We start from the raw sequence: 25,293 nt of genomic DNA, 5'->3' as shown, positions 1-25,293 counted from the left end.
CGTATAATAAGACATACTAGAAATATTTCGTTAAAATTTTCGATTGTAGATCTAATTCACGCTTCTCTCAATGACATAGATGTCGCTGCTTCGTGTTGAACTGCAGAATTCCCTCGCGTTCTTGAAAATTTCCCACTTTAGCAGAGTTGGTAATTCTCGAGATTTCTGTCGATTTAATGTTTTTTGCTTCTAATTTCTTTATTTTAAGCTAATATCTAACACAAATATTAAAAACGGGTTTGTTATTAACCTGTCCTGCTGGGGAAACCTTCCGAAATTTCGAACATATAAAGAAAACGGAGATATTTTCAAAAAACTTCAAAATAAAGAGACGCGTCATTTATTTTGCTCATAGTAGTACAGTTAATATTAATTTCAGAAGCTTTGCAGATTCACTAAATATTTTTTCTAGATTATTGCGAACGATTCATTCTAGCAAACTCAGTCCCTCACACTGAACCGAATTTCACTTCAGCGTTGACTGAAGAGAGTTCGTAGCAGAGATTAGTGTTATAAAAATGTACATTGAACACACTTTATTCACAGTTTATCCAGGAAAATTTAAAATATATTGAGGAAGTGTATCTGGTGCAAACAACACTACTGCCATAAGATATCCTGTAAATTTAAACTGGATTTTTTTCGAACACTCTTTTGAATTGCCCTTCGCTTGTTTTGTCTAAGCCTTAATTGCAAATTTTTCCTTTGTTGAAAGCTGGTCAATGTTTTTTGTAAGCTATTTACAGGAGTCATGGTATACAATTCATTCAGAATTTGTACGTTATTTACAGAATTAAAGCACACACAATAAAATTAAACCTAATAATTAAAAACCAAACCAGCTGATACAAAAGAGCTACTGGTATATGTATTCCGAATGTCACATATTCATACATCAACACACACACATGTGCGTAAAAGAAAAAAAACTACATTCCAAATCATCCGTCTTGGTTGTTACGCAATGCACGATGAACACAATATACTTCCACATGAGGCGAAACAACGCTTACCAATGTGATATGTTCTGGAAAGGAAACCTCGAAACACGCCAGATGAAGGATCAGCATGTAACAGAAGCCAAAAATCAAAGAACATCAAAACAAACAGAACTGCCAGTTCTACACCCAGAAATGTTAACTGGGAGGGTCCAAAGTATTTGAGGGAGATCCAATACGTCTACATAATATGGAATCTGTCTTATACTGCACCCGAAAAGACGATAAGTAATTCTTACTTACTGTCACCTATATTTTTAGAAAAAATGATAGAACGATTATTTTTATAAGAAAAGAAGAGTGCATGATGAGGCGTAAAATAAAATATTTAACCTACATCAATCGTTTCTCTGTTTAACAAGTATAGTTCGTTAAGAAAGTCTACAAATGTTAATCAAGTTTCGAAATTTTGGGGAGGTCCGGACCCGGTGGACCCACCTCGTGGCTACGCCCCTGAGCATTGCTAACTAGTCCCAAATTCAATGTGGCGTTCCCCATCATACAGTTTTATGTGAAAATTATCAACAGTATAAAATATACTTATTTTATAAAAGAAATATGTTTATACTAAAATACTATCCACAGAGGGGGGGAGTGATTCTACATACTGACTTGTTAATATTTGATTCACAAATTACTGTAGAAGAAGCCTTCCTTATCAATATAAGCTAAAAATTAACTTGTAAATGCGGATCTACTTTCATTTGTTTTCTCCCCTACTAGATATTTTCTTTCTTATTTTGTAATTCTGCAATCACTTTTTTTTATTGTCATTATATTGATTTGCTTCAGTATGGTCTAGTAATTTAAAAATATGAATGCATAAAAAACAAATTACATTTGTTAATTGCTAGTGAAAGAAAATTCAGAAATCTTATTTAGCGCGAAAAACCTTATCGTTCACTGGAAACCGTGCTGTGTTGCAGAAGCACTGCAACGACCAGTCCCTTTAACTTCTGAGATAGGGAAAGGAGACTTAACATTTGCTCCAATTGCTGCACTGAAGGAATCTGGTCGTTGTATGCTCGCTGCAACACAATATAAATTAGAGACTCTGTGACGGATTATTTTTCGCTTTTTAAAACGGATTAACGGAACGGACAGTTACAGAAGTAAAAAATATGTTATTTAAAGTGTATATATGCGAGTATTAAAAAGTATTTTTTTCTGTTCTTTACTACTATTGATAATAATATTTTTTTCTTGAAATACTTTGGTCGTTGCGCAACGCTGCAACACTAACATTAGCCGCCACTGCTCTGAAGGAGATATCCAGGAAAGTCCAAATTTGCAGAATGTGTAGAGCAGGGAAGATAAATATGTTTGGTCGATGGCTACACAACGTCTCTCATCCTGCGAACTCCGCCAGCTACAGTTGATGAGCTGTGACATTGGATCGAAGACGCATGGCTTTCCATACCAGAAGAGAACATCCTCTCGTTGCCTCACTGTGTTGCAGTCGTTCTGGCTGTCAGTGTTGGACTTCATGCCACTGACTGTTGCCAGTTCTCCGTTGTCACACAGCGAATACAGCGGTAAGTTTAAGCATATCCTATACTTACTATTAGGTATCGGCCTGAAAACTTTGGCGCAGCTGCCCTGTCTCCTCCTTGGTGTTGTATTTTTAATGGCCACTACTGTGCAGGAATCATGTTGTGAGCGAACACGTTTTCGGCTGATACCATCTTTTTAATTATTACGACATTTAAAAAATAACTTATCTGTTAATTAAAATGTACAGAGAAGTAATTTCTGGAAATCCTATTCAGGCCTCTTGTGGTAACAACTTCTGCACTTTGGAAGAGGATAGTATTAAAGAAAAGAATAAGGAAAAATCATCTTTATATAGTACAAGCAATAGATGATAACAGCTTAATAAATGACTGTACATAAATCTTCTTTGAAATTGAATATAGGATTGTACATGGCTGTGCATTTTGCATTATTATTGAAGTGCTGCAACTAACTTACTGCAAAACGTATGATAAATTTTTACAGTAATATGTCACATATTAATTTACTTTGTATGAAACTGAAAATAGTGTAACATATGGTTAACCTCCTTTGTGCCAATAATTTTAAAATTAACGTTTGTGTCACTTCTCAACACTTGGCTTTGCAGTAACTTTCCAACGAATTAGCAGGAAATTCAAACTTATAGGACACCCTGCAGGTAAATACATTTCTCTGGACAGTTTCACTGCTCCAAACTAAGATTTAAAATGTGTAGTATTGTTGTTTTATTATTATTCTATTGGCACAAAGATCAACCATATTTTAAGTTATTTTGGTTTTCATAGAGAGAAAAATAATATGTGACAACATTACAGTAAGAATGTATCATGCATTTATCAGTATGTTGCAACACTTCAATAATGGTGCACTACAGGGCCGGCGGAAGGGGTAAATATCACCCGGGCAAAGAATCCATATGGCGCCCCCTACAACCCATTGGTATTACTGAGTTTAAATTTGCTATGCTACCTTGCAGATAGCTGCTTTTAAAGGATAACTCCTTGAACTCTATAATTATAACTATAAGAATCAATTATCAAACTGAGTAAGATCTTAACTTTTGTCAGTTAAATACACAGAGTAAGTTTTGGTTAACGATATACGAAACAATTATTTACACATGAGCATGCAAAATATTCTACGTCACTGATTAGAAATTTACAGAACGATTCAAGAAACAACGATTTATATAAAATTAAGATTGATGATGCGATACAGCATTTATTTACACATATATACATAAACAACATTGTTAACTGCGAAAGAGAACACATATATGAACAAAAGAACATACAAATATATTTTGTAACAGCATTGTACAAAGATTTCGTAATACAAATAATACAACCAGTAATATAATTTTATATCTTTATACAGTTTTAATGCAAATTGTCCTTTGACTTGTTTACAATGCTAAGTAAAGTTAACTTTTCGTGCCTTTTTCTCTGCAAAGTCTTTAATTAAAGTATCAGTGCATCACATTCAATAGACATCATAGAAAGGCCTACAAGACGCTGTTGCGTCATCGTTGATCGTAGGTAGTTCTTTATAAGTTTCAACTTGGAGAAACTTCTTTCTGCTGAAGTTACACTTACAGGAATAGTTAGTAAGATTCTTAGAGCAATAGTTGCATTTGGATATAACCCAATAAGGGAGTTCTTGCAAATACATGTAAGTACTTGCAACGGTTTGCTCCCACTTTCAGAACCGAGAAATGAAGGTAAAAAAAAGTAAGAGCTCTTGATATAACTGAAATCCGTCAATATCACAGTGATCTTCGTCTGTTAAAGATAGTTATAAGTCCTTGCAACACTTTAGTAAATACTCTTTGTCCGTTATTGGATGGATGTCATACAAAAACCCAAATATTTCGCTGTGCTGCTTCAGTTGTTGAAATCTTTCATTCAGGGAACAGATAATTGTGTCTAATGTGCAAAACTAGAAGTTACATTTAAACGCACTGTATGGATCATTAATCCATACAGATTCATACAAAAAATGTCGTTTGACTTTTCTAGGTCGGAGTTTTGGTTCATTCTCAAATTGTGGTTGAATGTCGAGCTCTTCAGCAATTACTTTGGCATCAACCAAAATATTCTGGAAACCTTCATCACTTCGCATGTTCTCAAGGCGACACTTGGTTTTCTTAAGCAGATCAACTGCTTGCTGAATGTCCACTGATTCTTGTTGGAAAATTGGTGAACCACATTAACACAAGAAAGAACTTCATACCAAAACACCAAAACACAAACGAACTTAAAATTCAGGAGCTTCTTAGCCAGGGAACAAGCCTTATTTTTGCCCATAACATCTATCTTTGAGTCCTTTGATGCTTCGAAAAGATCATCGTAAATTTCTCCTAACTGGTAGCGAAACGATTTGACAGCATCAATACAACTCTCCCATCTAGTTTCACTAAGAGGATTCAAAGTGAAATTGGATATATGTTTTTGCAGAACAGACCAACGATATGTGGGACTAGAAAAATAATTGTATACTTCTTGCAATAAAGCAAAAAAAATTTACAGCCTCACTACAGCAAATTGCAGAATCATTCACAACCAAATTCAATGAATGGGAGCTACAAGGGACAAAAAATACTCGACTATTTAGATCTAATATTCTTTTTTTGAACGCCTGAGTGCTTTCCTTTCATATTGGGACCGTTATCATACCCTTGGCCACGTATGTTTGAGAGAGGAATTTTCAGTTTTTCTAATTCTTCCAAAATAGTGGTAGTTAGTCCTTCTCCTGAAGAATCATTTATGCACAAAAATCCCAAAAAATGTTCTTCAATGGATGGTTCCTTACCTAGTTCTACCTTCACGAAACGAACAATTAGTGTAATTTGCTCTGTATGACTTACGTCTAGTGTACAATCTAATATTACGGAATATTCGCTTTCATTAAATCAGTCAAAATTTTATCCTCTATTTTTGACCCAAGGAGTTCAATTATTTCATTTTGAATGTCCTTGCTCAAATAATGTACATGTGTCTCTTTACATGTTATTCGTCGCAAATGCTCAGCCATAGTAACATCAAACTGTGCAATACACTCAACTAGTTTGGGAAAATTGCCGTTGTTTCTTGAGTAAATAGTGTCATTTTGACCACGAAATGCCAAGTTCTGGGAAGCAAGAAACTGAATTATACACAGCAGTCGTTTGAGAACATCTTTCCAACGCTCAGTTTCATTGCGAATAATTGCTTGGTTTTCAGCCTCAACTGTTTTACCTGACTGTAATCGGTTTGAAAGTTCAAACCACGATTGGAAAGCCTTCATGTGAGTCAAAGATCTATCATGGTCTGATAACAGTCCGGACATATGCTTCCAATCCGAAAAACCTTCACGAGAAGAGAGTGACATTGTAGTACCACCGAAAAGACGGCAACAGAAACAAAATATTGCATCCTTAGTCACTGAATAAATAAGCCAACTACGAGCAACTTCTTCTCCATTGTGCAGACGTATTTTGTAGTTACTTGTAGTAAATCGCCGACCCTCGCTGTTTACTGGGAACTCTCGTTTGGAGACTTGAACTGGACCTCGTCTAACAAGTATCTGACGCATCCTGTCCGCAATACGTTCTGGCCAATTTTCTGGATTATCAAGGTCGATTGATTGTGATTCCAACACCTGCAAAAAAAAAAAAAAAAAAAAAAAAAGTGTTAGTAGAAAATAATGTTAAATTTATTTTAAACATTGTCTTCTAACAAAGAATAAGTGACTAAAACTTGAATGGAATTTTTAAAATTGTGTTCATAATTTTTAAAGATGGTAGGCTTGCACCGAAGATAGGTGGGGTGGGGGTGGGGGATATTCAAGCAGCTAGATCATCCGAGGATAAACACAAAACTTAGAATGGCGCATGACCAATAAGCCTCCGATAGATGTGAGATATAAATAAATAAAGAGGGAGAGAGGAAAAGTTTAATAATAATTGAAGTAAATAAATAAATAAATAAACAAATACAGGTTTCGTCGAGTATAAGACGTCCACGATATGTTCTTTTGTATACATAGGAGAATCTGCCCAGGATTTCTGAAGCCCTACCCAGGATTCTCGGTTTCAGCATTGAAGTGCTGTAATGTGGTTAAATGCCTTGACCCTGATTGGCTCCACAAATGCCTCTTACGAAGTTGAATTAGTAATGAACGACCAGATCAACCGGGATACAAACATGTTCGTGGCTGACTTAACCTAAGAAATATGCAACTTTTAAAACAACATTTCTTTGAACATTATTCTTAGCAAGTTTGTGTTTCTTACTATCTGTATTTTCTTTAAAATCTGCACATTATTATACACTAATTAAAACTAAACTCTGTTTTTTAAGCTCCGAAACACCACTGACTGTGTCCTTTTTTTCTTTCTCTTTAAATGTGGTGGGTTGGTATGTGATAAGTTAGTTGACTTGCATCGTAATGTTTTGGGGCTTTCTGGATTAGAGTTTGGTACTTCATATTATTTGAAAAGCTTTCCGATTTCCTTGCGATGCTCAATATAAAAAGCCTTGGGGGATAGAATCCGCTAACTCTTGCATCAAATGTGAGTTTGCTAGTCATTCAACCACTAAGGCAATAAATATTACATATTATTATTTTAAAAAGAAATGTTATCCCATATGTCTTCCGTCAAAGCAACTTGAACGGAATACAGTGATATTATGCACCTAGACACAAGAAATAAATTCCAAAAATTGAGTAAGTGTGACCCTAAAGATGTTTTTGATTGATTGTTTATATATTTGGCATGTTATAATTTAATTGGTGTCTCCGCAGAACGACTGGTTAAGCTCATCGCCTTATAACTAAGGGAGCTTGGGTTCGATTCTCTGTGAGGACACAAGTGGTTCGGATCCCGCCCTTAGAACGTCATCATCATCCCATGGAAAGCAATGCAAAGCCACCATGGTTTCACCTTGCTGAGAGATTTTCGGGGTCAAACACATGCCTCCGGGAAGAACACCAATCATCATCATAAATTAATCACTAATAGCAGGCAAATTATGAGCTTTCTTATATTACAGTACAAAAGCATATACAGTTTAAACCTCAGTATTTTCATTTTTCCAACAGATTAAAAAAATAATTACAGTAAAATGTATGTGGCCAAACTATAGTCTGTTAAAAGATTTTTTAAAAAAATGTCAGTTAGTGAAAAGTCTCTAATCAGTTCTACTGCTTGCTTATTTGTTACAAAAATAATAATTCGATTTATATCCCGAGTTCAAGTCGAAATGACCCATTCATCTACAACACCCGTCAAATTAAACCAAAGAAAATCAATAATATTGTATATGCTTCATGGAAAGTAAGTGAAACATAGTTAATTTAATCCCACTAGCTAACTATATATATATATATATATATATATATATATATATATATATATATATATATATATATATATATATATATATATATATATATATATAAGCTAGGCCGTCATGAACATATTGGTACAAGATATTTAGAAACAATTGTCGGTCTGTTGAATTTATAATTTATGCCTTTCGAATTGCAATGTACTCTAATAATAAAAGTAATTATGTTTCACTGCTTTTCCTCTTATATTTTACACAATGCTGTAATTGCGTGATATTCGACCAACATGCAATTGTATGTTTATTCAAATAGCAAAATGTTTAACTTACGTCTATTTAAATTTCCTGTGGAAATGCTGATCCATCTTCGTTTCGTATATCAAGTGTTCCAGATTTCAACTGTTCTTCTTCCTCCTGCGAAATGCTCGTAATCGATTGATCCACCTGTGGAAAGGAAAAGAACTAATACGTTACAAATAAAGTTTCTTTTCTTAAAAGAAAAAAATATATATTTAATTTGTATTCTAAAGGTGAAGAAAATGCATAAATGATAAAATAACTGTGTATAAATATTGAATCTACATATTCCGTGTTCATTGTGAAAATGTACAATTAGGAAAACAAAAAATTGGGCGATTCTTACAGAATCTAGGTAAGAATGGCCTCCTTTTTTCTTTTGCTAACTGTACATAAAAAATAAATTCTCTCCGTATTAATAACTTTGTGTTGTCAAAATCATCAAGAATCAGCGCATTCATAAAATAGATGCGAATGCATTCAAATTAGCTGCTGAAGCCCGAACACTTTTTTTTTAAGTCACGTTAATCGTATTGGATAGAAACATAATCTATATAGTCTTACACTGGTACATGTTACTTATTTACGATGTGCTTATGAAATAATGGGTCTATTGCAAAATTTGTGATAGCGAAACTCCACGGGATCTGTTAACGGTAACAATCATACATTTTAACTCTTCAGAATTCTACTTAGTAGACGATACTACTACTACTACTACTACAATACTACTAATAATAATAATGATAATAATAGTAATAATAATAATAATCACTGGCACGGCAGACCAATAGATCCTGGGCCTGGTCCAACGCCATCTGATAACGAGTGGTAAAAATTCATCCACCTGGGTAACAGAACGCGGATCAGCCGGTCGTATCACTACCCGCCAACAGGCGTATTAGGAGCTTTGCAGGCCAAGTGATCGTCATATCTTTATTTACGTGACTCCCCAGTTTTCCTGCCGTTAAAAAGCGGAAAGTCCGGGGATTGAACCCAGGAGCACGTAGACATGAGTCCAACGCTTTAACCTCTAGACTATGGAGGCCCTCTACTTAATTAATAGATGAATGCTTGAAATACAGCTAAAGTTGGTTAATACACATCTAACGAGTAAAAGTCTTATCGCTTCGGTATATGTATCAAGCATCAGTGTTGGTATAGAATGTAATTATTGCTACTTACATCAATGGGAAAGAACTTTCTTTGAGCCTGAAGTTCGCCGCCTATCTGAGAGGCCGCCACCCTACCCACCCCAGCCTGCTAAGACGCTACGTGTGTAAACACCTCTTCTCTATTAACGTATTAAAACGAAAATACGTTACGTAATGTAGGCCTACTTACCTGTACTATGTTGTTATCTTCTGGAATATTTGTTGATTTCTTGCTGGTTTCCTTATTCTCTGGTTCTACATTTTCATTTCCATTATTGTCTGTTTCAGGAGTACGAAAGAATTTCTTTAATGCTGCTGCCTGTTTCTCATTTTCAGCCGCTAATTGTGCTCTTCTTTCTCTGTATACATTTCCAGAAGGCTTCTTTTTTTCCGACATGTTGATAAAGAACACATTAACGCAACGATTCTTCTACTAAGAGTCGAAATTCAGGAGACAAAAGAAGAACGCGCACACCATGAAGCCTGCACTACATGTACATGACTTCTGATTTATAATTTTCTTTCACAAGACATTTGACAGTACAAACAGGACTAATTTCTTTTTGATTGCCGATAACTCAATATTGTTTGTGTGTATTGTTAGAGCGGCCGACATAGCTTTGTTGCAAGGAGTGCAATTGTCGGCACCGCGGCGGTTGTAAGTATCAGAGAGTGTTATTGTTGCTCAAAACTCCCAACTCTCAACAATAGCCTTTAGCTTTGTCAGCGAAGATTTTTTATAGACAAATAAGGTGAAAGGGTGAAGGGATTTCCTTTATAGGAGATTCAAGAAGAAACCGGGGTTGTTATAAAGAGTTAGGCCTATGGCATGAGGTAGTAACCAATGTTGCTACACAATTTATAAAAAAGTTAATTTTTAATTCACCGTTTACAATAATATAAATTTAGCAAGGATTTTGGCGCCCCCAAACTCCCCTAAAATTTGGCGCCCCGGGCGGTGGCCCGGCTCGCCCGACCCTTCCACCGGTACTGGTTCACTATACATACAATCTAGATCCTGCATATGTTCAATCCATATAATACAACAAGGCAATACGTATGCGAAACAGGTAAAATCCGTATATATCATATGGACAATCTATAAGCTACATACATCCAATCCGTACATTACATATGGCCAGCCTGTACGCGACAATAGTATAATCTATATACTGCATGCGGACAGTCTTAAACTACATATGTGCACTCTGTATAGTATATAGAAATATTTTGTATGCTGTATTTGGACAAACTGTGTGCGACATAAAGAAAATCTGGATAATACATATGTACAATACGTATACTGTATCTAGTCATACGTACGAGACATAAGTACAATATAGATGCTGTCTTGGGGTTGAACGCAAGAAACATACGTACAGAATGTATATTGCATACTTCTTGAAATTATGCTCCGTCCTGATAGTCAGTGTGTGTCATCATTATTAACCCACATGCTACATACGGTTCTGACGTCACAAAGCGAGATATCACCTCCACATATACTTGTTACTGCAGATGACGTTACACGAATAACGTCATTGCACTTATGCAGACAGTACGTATAATACATACTTTTTCAGCTATACGTTTGCTGCAGGATGTTATATACGGTTGTAGGTTAAGTGCAGAAACTACAGGAATTACGAATGTAATCTACGTTTTTAAGTACGCCACCTACATTTTCTTTCTCTCAGTGTAGCACATAGTGAATCAACTCATATATAAACTTAATAGTAAAGTAATTACAAGTGTTGACTTCCTTAGCTCCGTCACGGAATCGATATTTAAAAAAAAATAAAGGATGAAGAGCGCACCTTGAGCGGGTAGTAGAAGCGCAAGCTCGAAATTTGAATTGAGAGTTTTTAAATATTTGGTCTTCAATTTGACCTTGATGCCAGAAATCGGGACCAGCAACAATCCATTTATCGTATGATAGACTAATATCTAGAACTTTTTTTTAAAGGCAATCTAGTTTAACTGTACTGACAGTTTTAATGGTTTTCATAATACTGAAATAGGTTTTCTTTTGCAAGCTGCGTGTAATAACTCAAAGTGGAAGATTTCAATATGAGTGGAAAAATGAACATACTGTATGCTTGTGATCATAGCTATCGCTCGGGCCAATTATTAAGTAAATAAACCTTAGAGAGCTACGGACACAAGAGTGAGTACATTTAAATAAGTTCATAAAGGTTAGGTGTGATGAGTGCATGTCAGACAATATATACGCGCATAGTTATTGTTTAGACGTATTGAATTAATAAATCTATTATTTATTACAGATATTTATGTGTGGGGGGATAAGACATTATTGTCTCATTTTGAATTATTGCACTTTCAAACTTTACGTCCTGTTGGCCTAATTTTATACCCCCCAATATAGATTACCTAATTCGCACACTACGTAGGTATAACGCAACCTTGTGAACACATTAATTTCCGTAACTCTAATTGGATTTAAATGATACCTTGGTGATACATTAAATGCCTTAATACTGCGGTCCAGTTCGACGATGGGTAGTAATGGGCAGTGGTAATATTCCCGGTGGGAAGGAATTTCAAAAATAGATATATTCCCGGGTTTTTTCCCTGGCCTATCAATTCCTGGGAAGGAATTAATTTCTATTTCTTTACTTTATCTTCCAAATTATAAGAACCATATGACTAATTACTTTATTTTAATATATTATGATTTACTTCTAGGTTTTAAAGAATTTGGAGGTTAAAAAATTTAAAATTATTTGACGGTACTTTATATAACTAATAATATGATTTTTTAAGTTCCATTTTCATTTGCACTAAAACTAGGGTAATTGTTTAGTATTGGGGGCCAAAACTAGCAAAAAGTAGGATGGTTTATTGAAGAAATGAGTTGATAGTGATGTTCAAGTAGTCAAGAAAGTATCGAACACATTTTTTTAGGGCAGTAGGGGATTTATACAAAACGGAAAGGTAAGTGGAAGTGATTTATGTGAGAAGAGAAAGTGAATTGTTGGTAACGAAGATAGAAAACCACGTGCCATGCGGGGCTCTAACACGCCTTCATTCGCTAACGCTCGCTCTGCAATGCTGTCTGAATTTAATATTGGTAACAGAGTTCAACGTATGAAACCATAAGACAACCGCATCGGAATAGAATATCGCAAAAAAGTAGGTGCAAAAGCTAGCCCCCAATGGTAAACAACAGCCAAAATTAGCAAAGTACTAATTTACAAATGATGAAAGGAACCATTTTGTAAAGTAATTTAGAATTATGTAGAAATACAGATGAAGTACTATTAATAAACCTTGAACCACCATTAGTAATAGACGTCGGTCTATCTCCTCTCTCTAGGGATGCGCACGAGATGAGTCGAGACAGGATTTTCCTGACAAAATTCGATTCGAGACACGTCTCTTCCAATAGAAAAATATATATTTTTCGAGTCGAGACATCACTTTTACAGCATATTTTCGAGTAGAGACAGCCATAAATCTTGTCTCGTCTGCATCCCTACCTCTTTCTGACTCGAATTTCTTAAGAGGTACTCGGACTTTTTTTACACGTGAATTAACGTATGGAATTTCGAGAAATAGGTAGAATGAAAGGTCGTGTATGGCAATGTTACGTGCTAAAATATAAAGATAAGTAAGTATCTTGCAAATTTTGTGAACATAAATTGGTGAGACATGTATCTTCTAGCATTTACCCAATCTAATTGGTTTATAACATTTATAAATTTGTTTATAATATCAGCAATAGAGTCAAGTTGACCAAATCCACTTACATATAAACTTAAACTGTTACTGTATAATTTTTTCACACACATTTAATTGATAGAACATATTGTAAATAAATATACATTTATGCGTACTCTCTAAATATAATAAAGTGTTAATCAAGTAACATAGCACCGTTTAGAATATACATTTGAAAGAATCCTCTGTGGACAACAGAATAATATGCTGTGATATAAAAATTAATTCAACTTTGAAATCATAATATAGTAATGGAATGCAATTTTCTTTCTGATTGTACATAAATTCCCGGATAAATTCCCATTCTGGGAATCTTCCCGGGAATCTTCCCAGGGAATATTACCAAATAATACTTTCCCGGGAATTTACCCATCACTAACGATGAATGTTGTGAGTGCAAGGGGGAGCTAACCCCCTTACCATATACGCGTGGCAATGATTATGGAGCTAGCAAGATGGAACAAAAACCACTCTCAAGCTTTTGCACAACTGAACACAAACAAAAGCAGGCCTAATTGCTGAACCATTCATCGTTTTTGAGATCTAGCATGAAACATATCAAAACATTTAAACTTTTCCGGGATACGACCATCGTAACGCGTGTAATTTCTTTGCGTTTTTTTTAACCATGTCCTCACTTTTTTCTCCATGTGATATCAGTCATGATTTTTTTGCAATAATTTATTCAAATACTGGATTACTTTGTGACCTAAGCAGCAATTTTTAGTACTTTGCCCTCCTGAGATATTACACCCCAAACATAGCATCAAAATCAAAAACTATGATCCCCATAAATCTATGATGCCAGTAGTATCATAAATGTGGATATTTCTGAAGACTTTATATGCAGTAGTATTTAGCACAAAACTTATGAACACCCCACGTTATGCCATTTCAAAATACAGCACCTTTAAAAGTGTAATTTCCTGTACTTTTTCTAGTGATTTCATGTATTGGTTTGCGACCCTGCATATTTATTTAGAAACAAGAGTATATGTTTTCCATGTAACTCTTCTCTCCTCTAAACATTCGTTTTTGTTTGATGTTCGTCTGATACGTACACCCTGAGAACTATAGTATTCGTAAACGCTTCCAAATGCATAAAATGGCAATCCACCGACAACAAAGATGGCCACCATTCAGGAACACATGTAAGTACGACAACGTGAATAGTGTTATTGACCTTCTCATACACAAGGTTCATCACACTCCAATTTCTATAATTTTCGGAGGTGGTCGAGCAACCATTTTTCCCATCTTTGGACTACCTGAGATCAGTGGCGTGCCGTGACTTTTCTCACAGGGGACTAGGTTTGAAGAGAATGTGTGCTGTAAAGTGAAGATCCTGAGTAGTATTGTTGACACCAAATAACACAATTTATATGTTTCTGTAAACGCTTCTTCTACCAAGCCTCTTTCTTTCAAGAAATGGATAATTTCAGTCACAGTTTTTTTTGAAAAATCTAAGAGTCTGTAAACCTATATTAATTCACTCCGCCAATTGTTAAAATTAAAAAAAAAACCTTCCTAAATTGATTTAAGGATCAAAAACAAGCAATCAGGAAATCGAGATTTCAAGCACTGAAAATTCTTTAAATCTAACAGCTCAAGAAATTGTAACTCACTGAGATCTTGAAATCACAGTATCAATAATGTCATTGAAGATACGCACATATTTAATTTCTGAATCTGTTGAGTCATCTACTTTACGTCTTTTATTAGAAGGTTCCCGTTGTCATCCAATTCTACTTTTCTATAAGTCTTCAAAATCCTTTCTTGCATTTCTAAGTTGAGATACCATCTTTTGTACTTTTTGGATGCAATATTTCACATCCAAGGTTTTACTTTAAAGAATGTTGAATAGTATATCCGTGCGGAGAAATGCAAAATCGAAATCCTTCAATGATAACTCACACATTTTTCTTTCTTTCTTTTTTGTAGTCATGAAAGCTTCGGTGTCGCAATTATCTGAATCTTCTACAATGTTCTCAGAACACCGTAAGAGTTCTATTTGATTTTCATTTACTGCATTCACAATTTTGGAATTGTAATTCCATCTTATAGTGGCAACCGTTGGAAATCTCTTAGTTACTTCTGATTCAGCAAGCGCGTTACAGCGTTTCGATGAATATGAAAAGAAATTTGGAATGCCACTTATTCTAAAATATATTTTACCTTCCTTGATGTGATTAACAGACTGTGGAACAACGAGATTGAGTCTGTGATGATAGCAGTGTATGGTGAGTGCACTCAAACACCTTTTCACGAAAGATTGTAAACCATTCAAATGTCCAGAAAATGTGTCAGCTCCATCCATAGCCTAGTGCTACAAGCTTTTGCTTACAATTAAAATGAGAGAGGATTTGGAAAGCATGCTCACTTAGAGCAGTCGCAGTGCAATCACTACTTTTTTTAGTAGTAACATCTGCAAAACAAATAAATATTTCACGAATTGCCGTCTTTCACGTACCGATTGAATGTTGAGAGATCTTTGCAATGTCCGTAGTTTTGTCCAACATTATTGCTGTAAGAAGTGTATTGTTTATTTCTGACTTAATTTTATCCAGAATTATTCACCAACACATTTAATAATATAATTCTGAATTCTGTTTGACGTTCCTTTAAACACTCCCATCCCGTGAAGATGACAAGTCAACATGGGTACCCGAACGAGAGGGCAGGGTGGGGTTCGTACCTTCCTCTGGCTCACGAAAATGTATACGTAATATAGCAAACCACGTATATTTAAATACAAGAAATACCAGATGCAACATAGCAACCATGGAGATGGGCTCCTCCCTAGAAAATTTTCTTCAGGCGCCCCTGCAAGTCCATTTAGTGTCGTACTTAGAAAGTAACTGAATTACTTCAATATAATTTCCCTAATTGACAGAATCTTCCTGTTTGTTATAGCTCTTGTTTAGCCATAAAACAAGAGGAATAAATCAATCGGTTCATTAGTTCTCGGTTTGAATCAGCTTCTGCATTGCTTGCTCAATTAAAAATCAATTCTGGTTTCCCGAAAGTTTTCAATTTAGTTATTGTGGACAGGTGTGAATAACATTTTTCTTGGCGCAACTTGTGTTTGTGAAAATTGTTCATGTCACAAAAGCCGTCATTATTCCACACGTCCTTTTCTATGTGGAACAGAATACAAGGCCAGCAATACAGTTTGTTTGTTTCTTGTCTTACATGCAGTTAGCTATTTTGAAGAAGCAAAATAATCCCTTTTGATATTATGTATATCTTTCATTTTTGTCTAAATGGAAATGCTTGGAGTTGTTCTACCACTGGTTATTATTTGTTGGATTTCTTGAAAATTAAGGAATCCAATGGTCCAGAATACAAGACTGAAACGGCCGATCCTCACCCCTACTGTCCCCTATACCAATTGAAGTAATATCACTCCTTGCGCCATCGCTTTGCTGCAAGGGACTCGGTTTCTCAAACGAGTCCCCTTCCATACTTTATTCTTTGAGTCATTTTCAAAATATATTGATAATCTAAAAAGTTCACACTTCACTAGATTTCTTCAAGTGTCAAGATTAATACTGTAAATTTAATAGCGTTAAAACTATTAACTGTAAAAAGCAAACGAGCATTAAATTCGCTTACGACAGAACGCCCGTGCTTAGAGCTTAGACAACATAATATGAGGACTAGCTGACTGGACCCTGTTCCCTTCCCCGAGAAAAGCCGATTAAAACCCGAGCGTTTCCGATCTCCACTTCGCTGTCGCACCCAGCACACGATCGCTGACTATAGTTGTGTCAGAACAATTGAAATAGTGTTATTTTACAAAAATAGAGAAATACAAACAATGTTTTCGTTTTCTTTGGTATATATTTATTACAAATACTTTAATTAAAATTCCAGGGGACTAGCCTAGTCCCCTAGTCCCCTTGACGGCACGCCGCTGCCTGAGATGGATTGACCCATATGTCTGCTGCAAATGCCTGTTTAGATAACGCAATACCGGACAACCTTCAGAGCGTTGAGTGCATATTGCTGCTTAGTAGAGAGAGAGGGAAGGGGGAAAGAGAGAATAAGTGAAAGATGAAAGAACGATGGAGGAAAGCAACAGATTTGTTAAAAATGTAAGAAATTTCAGTTTTCAAAGAAAATTTTTAAGAACCCGGCAAAATTTGAATTTCCCATCTTACAGAATCTCTTTCGCCAACTAAAAACTCTAGATTAACAAACTGACCTTTACTAAGGAAAAGGAGGGATCAAATGAGTTATGAAGTCATGTGCATATAGGTCATATTCTTGTCATATAGAGAGGCATACCCCACAAAATAATAATAATAATAATAATAATAATAATAATAATAATAATAATAATAATAATAATAATAATAATAATAATAATAATAATAATAATAATAAATCACGTTGCAGAGATATTGATAATCTTAACTAATGCTTTGATGGTTAGATTGGGAATTCGCCTTCATTTCAGTACCACTGCTTTATTAAACGCAGATCCACAGCTTAATATTGGATACGAACCACATGAGATTTCACCGGGAATAGTAACCGAGACTCTGGAACAAAAGGCACGTACGCTGACCAAAAGTTGAACTGAATGAATGCCATTTTGTAAAATTATCTTATTGATTGCTCGTCCTTGAACCTCGACGTAAGATAAATGAGGTTGACCTTGAACCTCGGTTAATGGGATTGACAATGAATCCTTTCAAACACGAATATAGGGTGAGTTCGCCAATAGTCGACCGCTGAAAAAAAATCGTACTTCTAAGCACTTATAAAGCGGGATGATTCCATAGTATTTGACAAAAGTGAATTATTTGCTTTATTTGGGTTCTTTTGTACCATGCCTGTGTTAACTGCTCACTTTTAAAATTTTGCAATGATATAAAAATAGATTTTACGAAAACTCATCAAAATTCCCACTTGTCGACCATCATCGCTCAGTAGTCGACCGCATTCATGCTATTAGTCGACCGCGCGCAATTTCTATCGTTTCTATCACGTAGAAGTAATTGATTGCCTTAGGTGATATTTCGAAATTGTATAATTCGCGAGATTTGAACTTGACAAAACGATTATAAAGATTTTATTTAATTTTCAATAAGGTTTTCTCCTTAGTGATTATAAATGAAAGAATCACGCTATTAGGATTTGGTACATAGCTATTTTATTTGGAATAATGGATTTGAATATTAAATAGATCTTTCACGTGAAACAAGACTTCTCTCCTCCGTTATATGTACACGTTATCTTATCACTTATATTACGGTTTTACAAATCCTAAACAAAGTACAAGTCTCTAATAATTTAGAAAATCCTAAGTGTTCACTTTTCTCCTGTATGAAATATGTTTCTCTCCGGTGTCACTTGAGCACATCGAGTTATCTTCTCATAATGATAAGGTTTCTCTCCTCTGTTATTTGAGCACTTCGAGTTATCTTTCCATATATGATAAGGTTTCTCTCCTGTGTTACTTCAGCACATCGAGTTATCTTCTCATATATGATACGATTTCTCTCCTTTGTTACTGCAGCACGTCGAGTTATCGTCTCACATATGATAAGGTTTCTCTCCCGTGTTAGGTTTCTCTTTTGAGTGACATGAGCACATTGAGTTATCTTTTCATGTAATAACAGTAAGTTCCTGATTGTTTATTCAAATCATTTATATGGTACAATCTGCGCACAGGAAAAGCTTGTCTGCAAGTTCTTCCCATGTATACCCAGATAATTCGGTACATCGAAGATGGAACCATTTATCACAATGATCGCAACCCACTGGTTTATCTTCACTTTCCAAAGCAAAATTGTTTATTATCACTCCACATTCTGCGCATATGGCTAACTCGCCGTAATCAATTACATATTCTTCATTGTGATGTTCTTCTACAACAGCAGTGGTTGTCTTCTTCGATCGTTTCTTTGGATTTTCCAGTTTGTTGCTCCTTTTTGCTGTTCTTTCATCCCTTTTGCGTTTCTTTTCCTCCTCTAGTTTCTTCTGTTCTTCTTGTTTTGCAGTCAGTGCGCGGCGATATTCTTCTGAGCCAATCGCAAACGGTATCTTCTCTACCTTCTTCTTAGGCTTTTTGACTGGACTCTTAGGCCAGAACAGATGCTTTTTAAAAGTTGGCGTTATACATATTGGTCTGATAGTTTTAGGGGTTGTTGCGATATTCTTCTGACTTGATTCACTTGGTCTAGCAACAGCATCGCTTCCAACGTCCCTTGTTTCTTGCTGTGCTTCTGGTATAGAAACCAGAGCTTCAGTAGGAGGTTCTTTGAGAGAATAAGTATCTTGCTGAATATCTTTCATAGGTTCAGTTTCATTCAGTGTAGTTGATGTGTTTCCTTCTCATTTGATGGTACAAATTCTGGAATAGACGCTTCCTTCCTTCCTTTCTTATTAAAGGCCTCTCTGATTCTGTCGTTGGAGCAGACATAACTGATTCTTTGTATGGCACAATACTGATTTCCTCTTCCTCTTGTGCTGCAATGGTGTCGAATTTCTCAGGTTTCGTAGGTAGAATAGATGTTATATTCACTCTGTTTTCAGTTGTTGCACTTGGATTGGCTTCAACAGCCAATGACTGGAGAAGATCATTTAGTAAATCCTTTCCAACAGTGAGAGTAGCTTGAGACAAGTGTTCATTGTTGTCATCAACTACAGGGATTACACCAACTGCAACTTCGTCATCTAATGGTAAGTTGGCACTTTTAACATCAGTTTGTAGTGCTTCGTCCATAGGCTTTTCTGCTGGAAGTTTCAAAACTTCAAGAACTGCGTTGAAGTCAACCGCAGCCTTTTGAAGTTCATCCTTGTACACAGTAATAACTTTTCTTACAGTACGAAGGTCTTCTTCACTAACATTTGGCTGAGAGGAAGTACTCTCCATGATTTTGCATACACTCATGATGCATTTTGTGTAGCCAACAGCGTCCGGATTGAAAGGATACAGTCCACATTTGCGAAACCCATTCTTTATTGTTGACGGTGTTGCTGCTGTTGCTAGGACCTCTGCAATAAGTGGTGCAAACTGAACTCCATATAATTTGTCTAAAATTGTTGTCTTTGGCACACCAAACCTTTTGCAGGCATCACAAACTGAAAGTTGTTTTGTTCTTACAGCTTCTAAGGCGCACAGCATATCAAATTCCGAATAGCGGAAAAATTTTCTTTTATATCCCGGAGCCCGAATAGCGGAAATTGTCTAAAATACATAAAATTTAAAATGCTTTGCCATATTTCTAACAACAAAATGCATTGCTATATTACAAAGCAGAAGTAATCAAGAATATATTAACAAAAGTTGTTTTTCAATATTGATACTCTTAATATTTCAGTGTTCTTCCCGAAAGCAGGTTCTGACCAGAAAAAACCTGAGCCGAGCGAATCGATATTTTTTATTGACATTAATCGGATGATGATGACGTCGCAAGGAAATGAGACCTAGAGTTTAACATGAGCTCCGAACCAATTGTATTCCCATGGAAAATTGAACCCAGGACTTTATTACAAAGCAGCATACTTTAACACTTACTTGAATTTTGTTGAATTTATTTATGTCCTTTAAGCATTTGTGGCACAGGACGGGATAGGGGAGGGAGAAGGATGAGGAAAGGTGTCGGCCAGAGCCTATTATGTAGGTAACATCATGACATGCGCCTGGTATAACTGACAAAACCCCTAAGAAACCTGTTAGAAGGACCGGCATTGGGGTTTCAACCCGCACATCTCTCCATTCCCAATTCGTAATCCAGCAGGCTAGGCACTGGACAACGTGTCTGGTACATGCCTCAAAGAAATTATTATTATTTCTCTCATTCAGGAAGACGTAGTAGACGTACAGGAACCCCTTCTTGTTCTCGTTTGTTTGCTTGTTTCTTTGTTTATTATGGTTTAACGTCCCTTCTTAGGATCAAGACTATGTAAAGACGTGGACCTACAGTTTACAGTAATATTTGAACCGCTTTAATTCGTTCTATGCTCTCCCGCTTCGAATTGAACCCGGGACACAGAGCACCAAAGGCACGGTTGCTATCCATTAGACCAGCGAGGAGGGCTTCTTGTTTCCGTGTAAAAAAAAAAAAAGAAAAAACTTGGTTTCACATTGAAATAGTAGATCGTCATAAAAAGAAACTTTAAACTAAGTTACTGAACAAATTACAGTCAGCAAAACGCGAAACATAGTATGAAATAGTGCGGTCGACAGGTGGCAAGAAATATTCCAATGGTCGACCAACACGAGAAACAGGCGGTCGATTTTTAGAATATGTCACGAAATCAAAAATTTTATACATGCATGTTGAAGAACAGACCTTAATACCAAACAGGAAATAATTTGAAACAATTTGGCGCACTCTCAAATAATCCAATAATCGACCACCCTTGGTCGACAATTGGTTTCTATGGGAAAGAAAAAATGCCAAATTCCGACCACATTTTAACATGTATTTTTTCATTTAATACTATCCAGTTATTGACAAATTATACTATACAGTTTCTAGAATAACTTAGTTTTATAACAAAAACATTTCTTACCTCACGTACTATCTATATCCTCAGAAAAGCGAAAAACAACAGGTGCACAAGATTCCCATTGCACTCTGTCGTAAACTGTGCACCTGAGTCGTAATCCTACAGATACGTCGAAATTTATCGGTGAAAGACGACCAGCTGGCCAAGGGAGAGGCAAACAATGATTGTCATTGGTGGTATATGATGCAAGCTTTATCGCGAATGACTTTCCGCTCCAAAAGACCATTAGATATATTTTATATACACAATAGTAAGCAAAAATGGTCGACTATTGGATGGCGGTCGACTATTGGCGAACTCACCCTATATTTGTAGTTATTATATGAGTACAGGAAACCGGGAAAGTACAACAACACGTAATTTGCATGTTAAATATAAGCACGTATAACTGTTCAAACACTCGTGTTTGTCTAAGGCAAAGTAGTAACAGTTTTAAAAATGTATGAACTCCTTTGTTACTTTTCTTATCATACAATATTGTTTCGGAATAATGTAGGTAAATAATTGAAAAGCAGCCTCGACATGAAGGCAAACTTTTAATTGAGCTCTAATAGCAAGTAGTGACAGCGAAAAACGTAGTGATTTATTCTATTTCTCTGTATGTTCGTCGTTCATTATCGACAGATCTTGAGTTTCATGTCACACGCGGGCCGCGGTGGCTCAGTGGTAGATCGTTCATCTCTGGTGCTTGGGTTCCCGGGTTCGATTCCAGCCCCTGCCAAGTGAACTTTGTGGTGGACAAACACCGCGTGCGTGGGTTTTCTCGGGGTTCTCCCGTTTCCTCCCAGTTTCTTCATTCCACCATTTCATTCATTACTCATCATCACCGTTTGCTTTAGCCTAACCGGCATAATAGTGGGACGTAAAACTCACAGATTTCATTTCATTTTTTCATGTCACACGTTACAATAAGTTCTATAAACTTACTAAATACACTGTCTGTTTTGTACTACCAATAAAATTGTGTTAATTCCTTACCAAAGTTGATTAACGAAACCGAGGAGCAATCTATAAACAAGTGATATAATCTATTTTTCGTAGGAACACCAATTACTTGGTATACAGGATATAATGTTATTTGAAAAAAATCATATTATATATATAGTTTATAGACTATCGTATAGGCAATTTATAGCAATGTTACCTCCACGTATAAAATACTGTCAAACATATATATATATATATATATATATATATATATATATATATATATATATATATATATATATATATATATATATATTAATGTGAGTTTCAGACGAAAATTGTACGTGTTAAATATAGAATGATGTAGCTCAAATATATCTGATTTTAAAAAGGAAACAAAGTGGATAGTAGATTCGAATTGCCAAAAGATTGAAGACGTATTTCACAATAATGAAAAACAATTGATGTATACACAAAAGCAAGAGTTCTCAGGTTATAGTCTTACTAAGTAGCTTAACCTTATAATGCCACCCTGGGGTCTGGCAGGACCGCAGGCTTCATTATGGTCGTTACATATTTTTGTCCACGACTCAGGACATATTTTGCGGCCTTGTTTTCAAATCACTTATAATAACTTACTTGCTGTATGATTTTGAATTTGGAAATTGTGAAAGCAATTAACTCCTAAAGTGTTTTAGCACACCTTGGGTCCATGCGGAACCAACAGTTTTTCATTCTCTCATATGGCACAAGAGGCCGCTGTGGCTTAGTGGTAGAGCGTTCACCTCTGGTGGTTGGGGTACCGAGTTCAAATCCTGCTTCCACCAAGTGAACTTTGTGGTGGACAAACACCGTGTGCGTTGGTTTCCTCGAGGTTCTCCCGTTTCCTCCCACCTTCTTCATTCCACCATTTTATTCATTTCTCATCATCGCCGTTTCCTTTAGCCTGGCAGTCATAACCGTAGGACGTAAAACTGAAATATTTCTTTTCATTTAATATGACACAGACGAATAAATATGGGGAGAATGGTGAGCAAGTAGGACATGAACGAGGCAACATAAAGGACCTAGTGAAGTGATTTGTAAAACCATGGTTAAATAAAGGAAGAAATATAAACAAGAAAACTATTTCACAAACCCTAAGTTCACCGAAAAAATGAAATGAAATCTGTAAGTTTTACGTCCCACGGTTATGCCGGTTAGGCTAAAGGAGACGGTGATAATGAGAAATGGATGAAATGGTGGAATAAAGAAAGTGGGAGAACCCCGAGAAAACCCACGAGCACGGTGTTTGTCTACCACAAAATCCACACGGCTTGAGCTGGGATCGAACCAGGAACCCCAAGCACCAGAGGTGAACGCTCTATCATTGGGCCACCGCGCCCCTAAGCTCACCGAAGAGTTGCTTCTTCAGAGAACAACGAGAAAGTGCAAAAGAGACATCCCTAAGGAAACCTTTGAAATTTGGGACCGTTTAGAAAACACATCAATGTTGTTCTTTGATGGAAAGTTTACCCATGCGACTATGTCCCGAAGAAAAATAGATCGGTCCTACCGTTGTCTCCAATGCATAATGACAAGACCGTAGTTCCCGAAAAGAACAAGCCAGATGTCATCATATCGTATAATGAAACTAAGTTGTGTGTAAATACACTCGATCGTTTTTTTTTTCAGATTCTATACATGTGCAAAAAGAAAAGTTAGACGTTGGGCTATAGTTCTCTTTTCAATGTAATTGTTTGTGCAGTAATTGCTTCTGTGGTGCTTTTGCAGCCGAAATTCCCACAATACAATCCTGCCTGAACTCATAAAAGATTACTTCTGAAACATCTTGGGCATCAGTTGGTGGAAAAGGAAAACCAGAGGAGTCTTCAAAATCCGCAGTCGCTATTATCTAAAGGGAAACAAACTATTACTGCAATTGGTAATGTGAAGGATTTAGTGGACGTCCTGGAAGGACACACAAGAAACATAAATGCATTCTATGCTCACAAGGTAAACGCTGAGAAGTAATTTTCTTGTGGTAGCATAATCCAGCTTTTCCGAAACATTTAAAAAGTCTGCGGAACGTTTGTGCTACAATACAAAGCATGTAAAAGACAAAGATAAAATGTAGAACATAGACATTTTCAGTAGAATGTATGTCACACAAATGTTTCACCACTATTGTATATATATATATATATATATATATATATATATATATATATATATATATATATATATATATATATGTGTGTGTGTGTGTGTGTGTGTGTGTGTGTGTATGTATGTATGTGCGATGGTCAGTGTGTGAGTCTAGGAAAGAAATGATTTCAAAGCAGGAGACGTATAAAAAATGGTTTGTACTTACTATATTCATCCAGTAAGTATTATATATATTGTGTAAGTATTTTAAACATATTGTAGTGGAAAAACCTGAACAAACTATTTAAAAACAGTAACATTAAAAACTAACTAAAATTAACTACGAACAGTGTTATTGATTGGGATTTATTAACAAGAATAAAAAATCATTGTTCCAACTAAGTGAGGAGAAAACATTGTAGTGGACAAACACGGTGTGCGTTGGTTTCCTCGAGGTTCTCCCGTTTCCTCCCACTTTCTTCATTCCACTATTTCATTCATTTCTCATCATCACCGTTTCCTTTAGCCTAGCCGTCATAACCGTAGAGCGTAAAACCTAAAGATTTCATTTCATTTTATTCTCCTACGTTCTCATTCCACGGCAGGAAATAGCCAACTAACTACAGTTGAATGAAATTGAGTAGAAACTCCACCCCTTCAGCACAAAACAATTAG

General features: G+C 35.9%; 1 protein-coding gene across 1 annotated transcript; it reads right to left on the bottom strand.

Annotated features, from left to right (window-relative positions):
* Positions 1 to 5,399: 5,399 nt before the first annotated feature.
* On the bottom strand, positions 5,400 to 9,691 carry LOC145671711 (zinc finger MYM-type protein 1-like). Its single transcript, XM_081740913.1, has 2 exons — positions 9,485 to 9,691; positions 5,400 to 6,152 (listed from the first exon to the last, which is right to left on the bottom strand). Exons 1-2 carry the CDS (start codon positions 9,689 to 9,691, stop codon positions 5,400 to 5,402), a joined length of 960 nt encoding a protein of 319 aa, XP_081597039.1.
* Between the last annotated feature and the right edge of the window lie 15,602 nt (positions 9,692 to 25,293).

The sequence above is a fragment of the Thermobia domestica genome, chromosome 15, assembly GCF_964235325.1.
Source record: "Thermobia domestica chromosome 15, izTheDome1.hap1.1, whole genome shotgun sequence".
Lineage (NCBI taxonomy): Eukaryota > Metazoa > Arthropoda > Insecta > Zygentoma > Lepismatidae > Thermobia > Thermobia domestica.
This window is presented reverse-complemented; position numbering and strand designations above follow the sequence as displayed.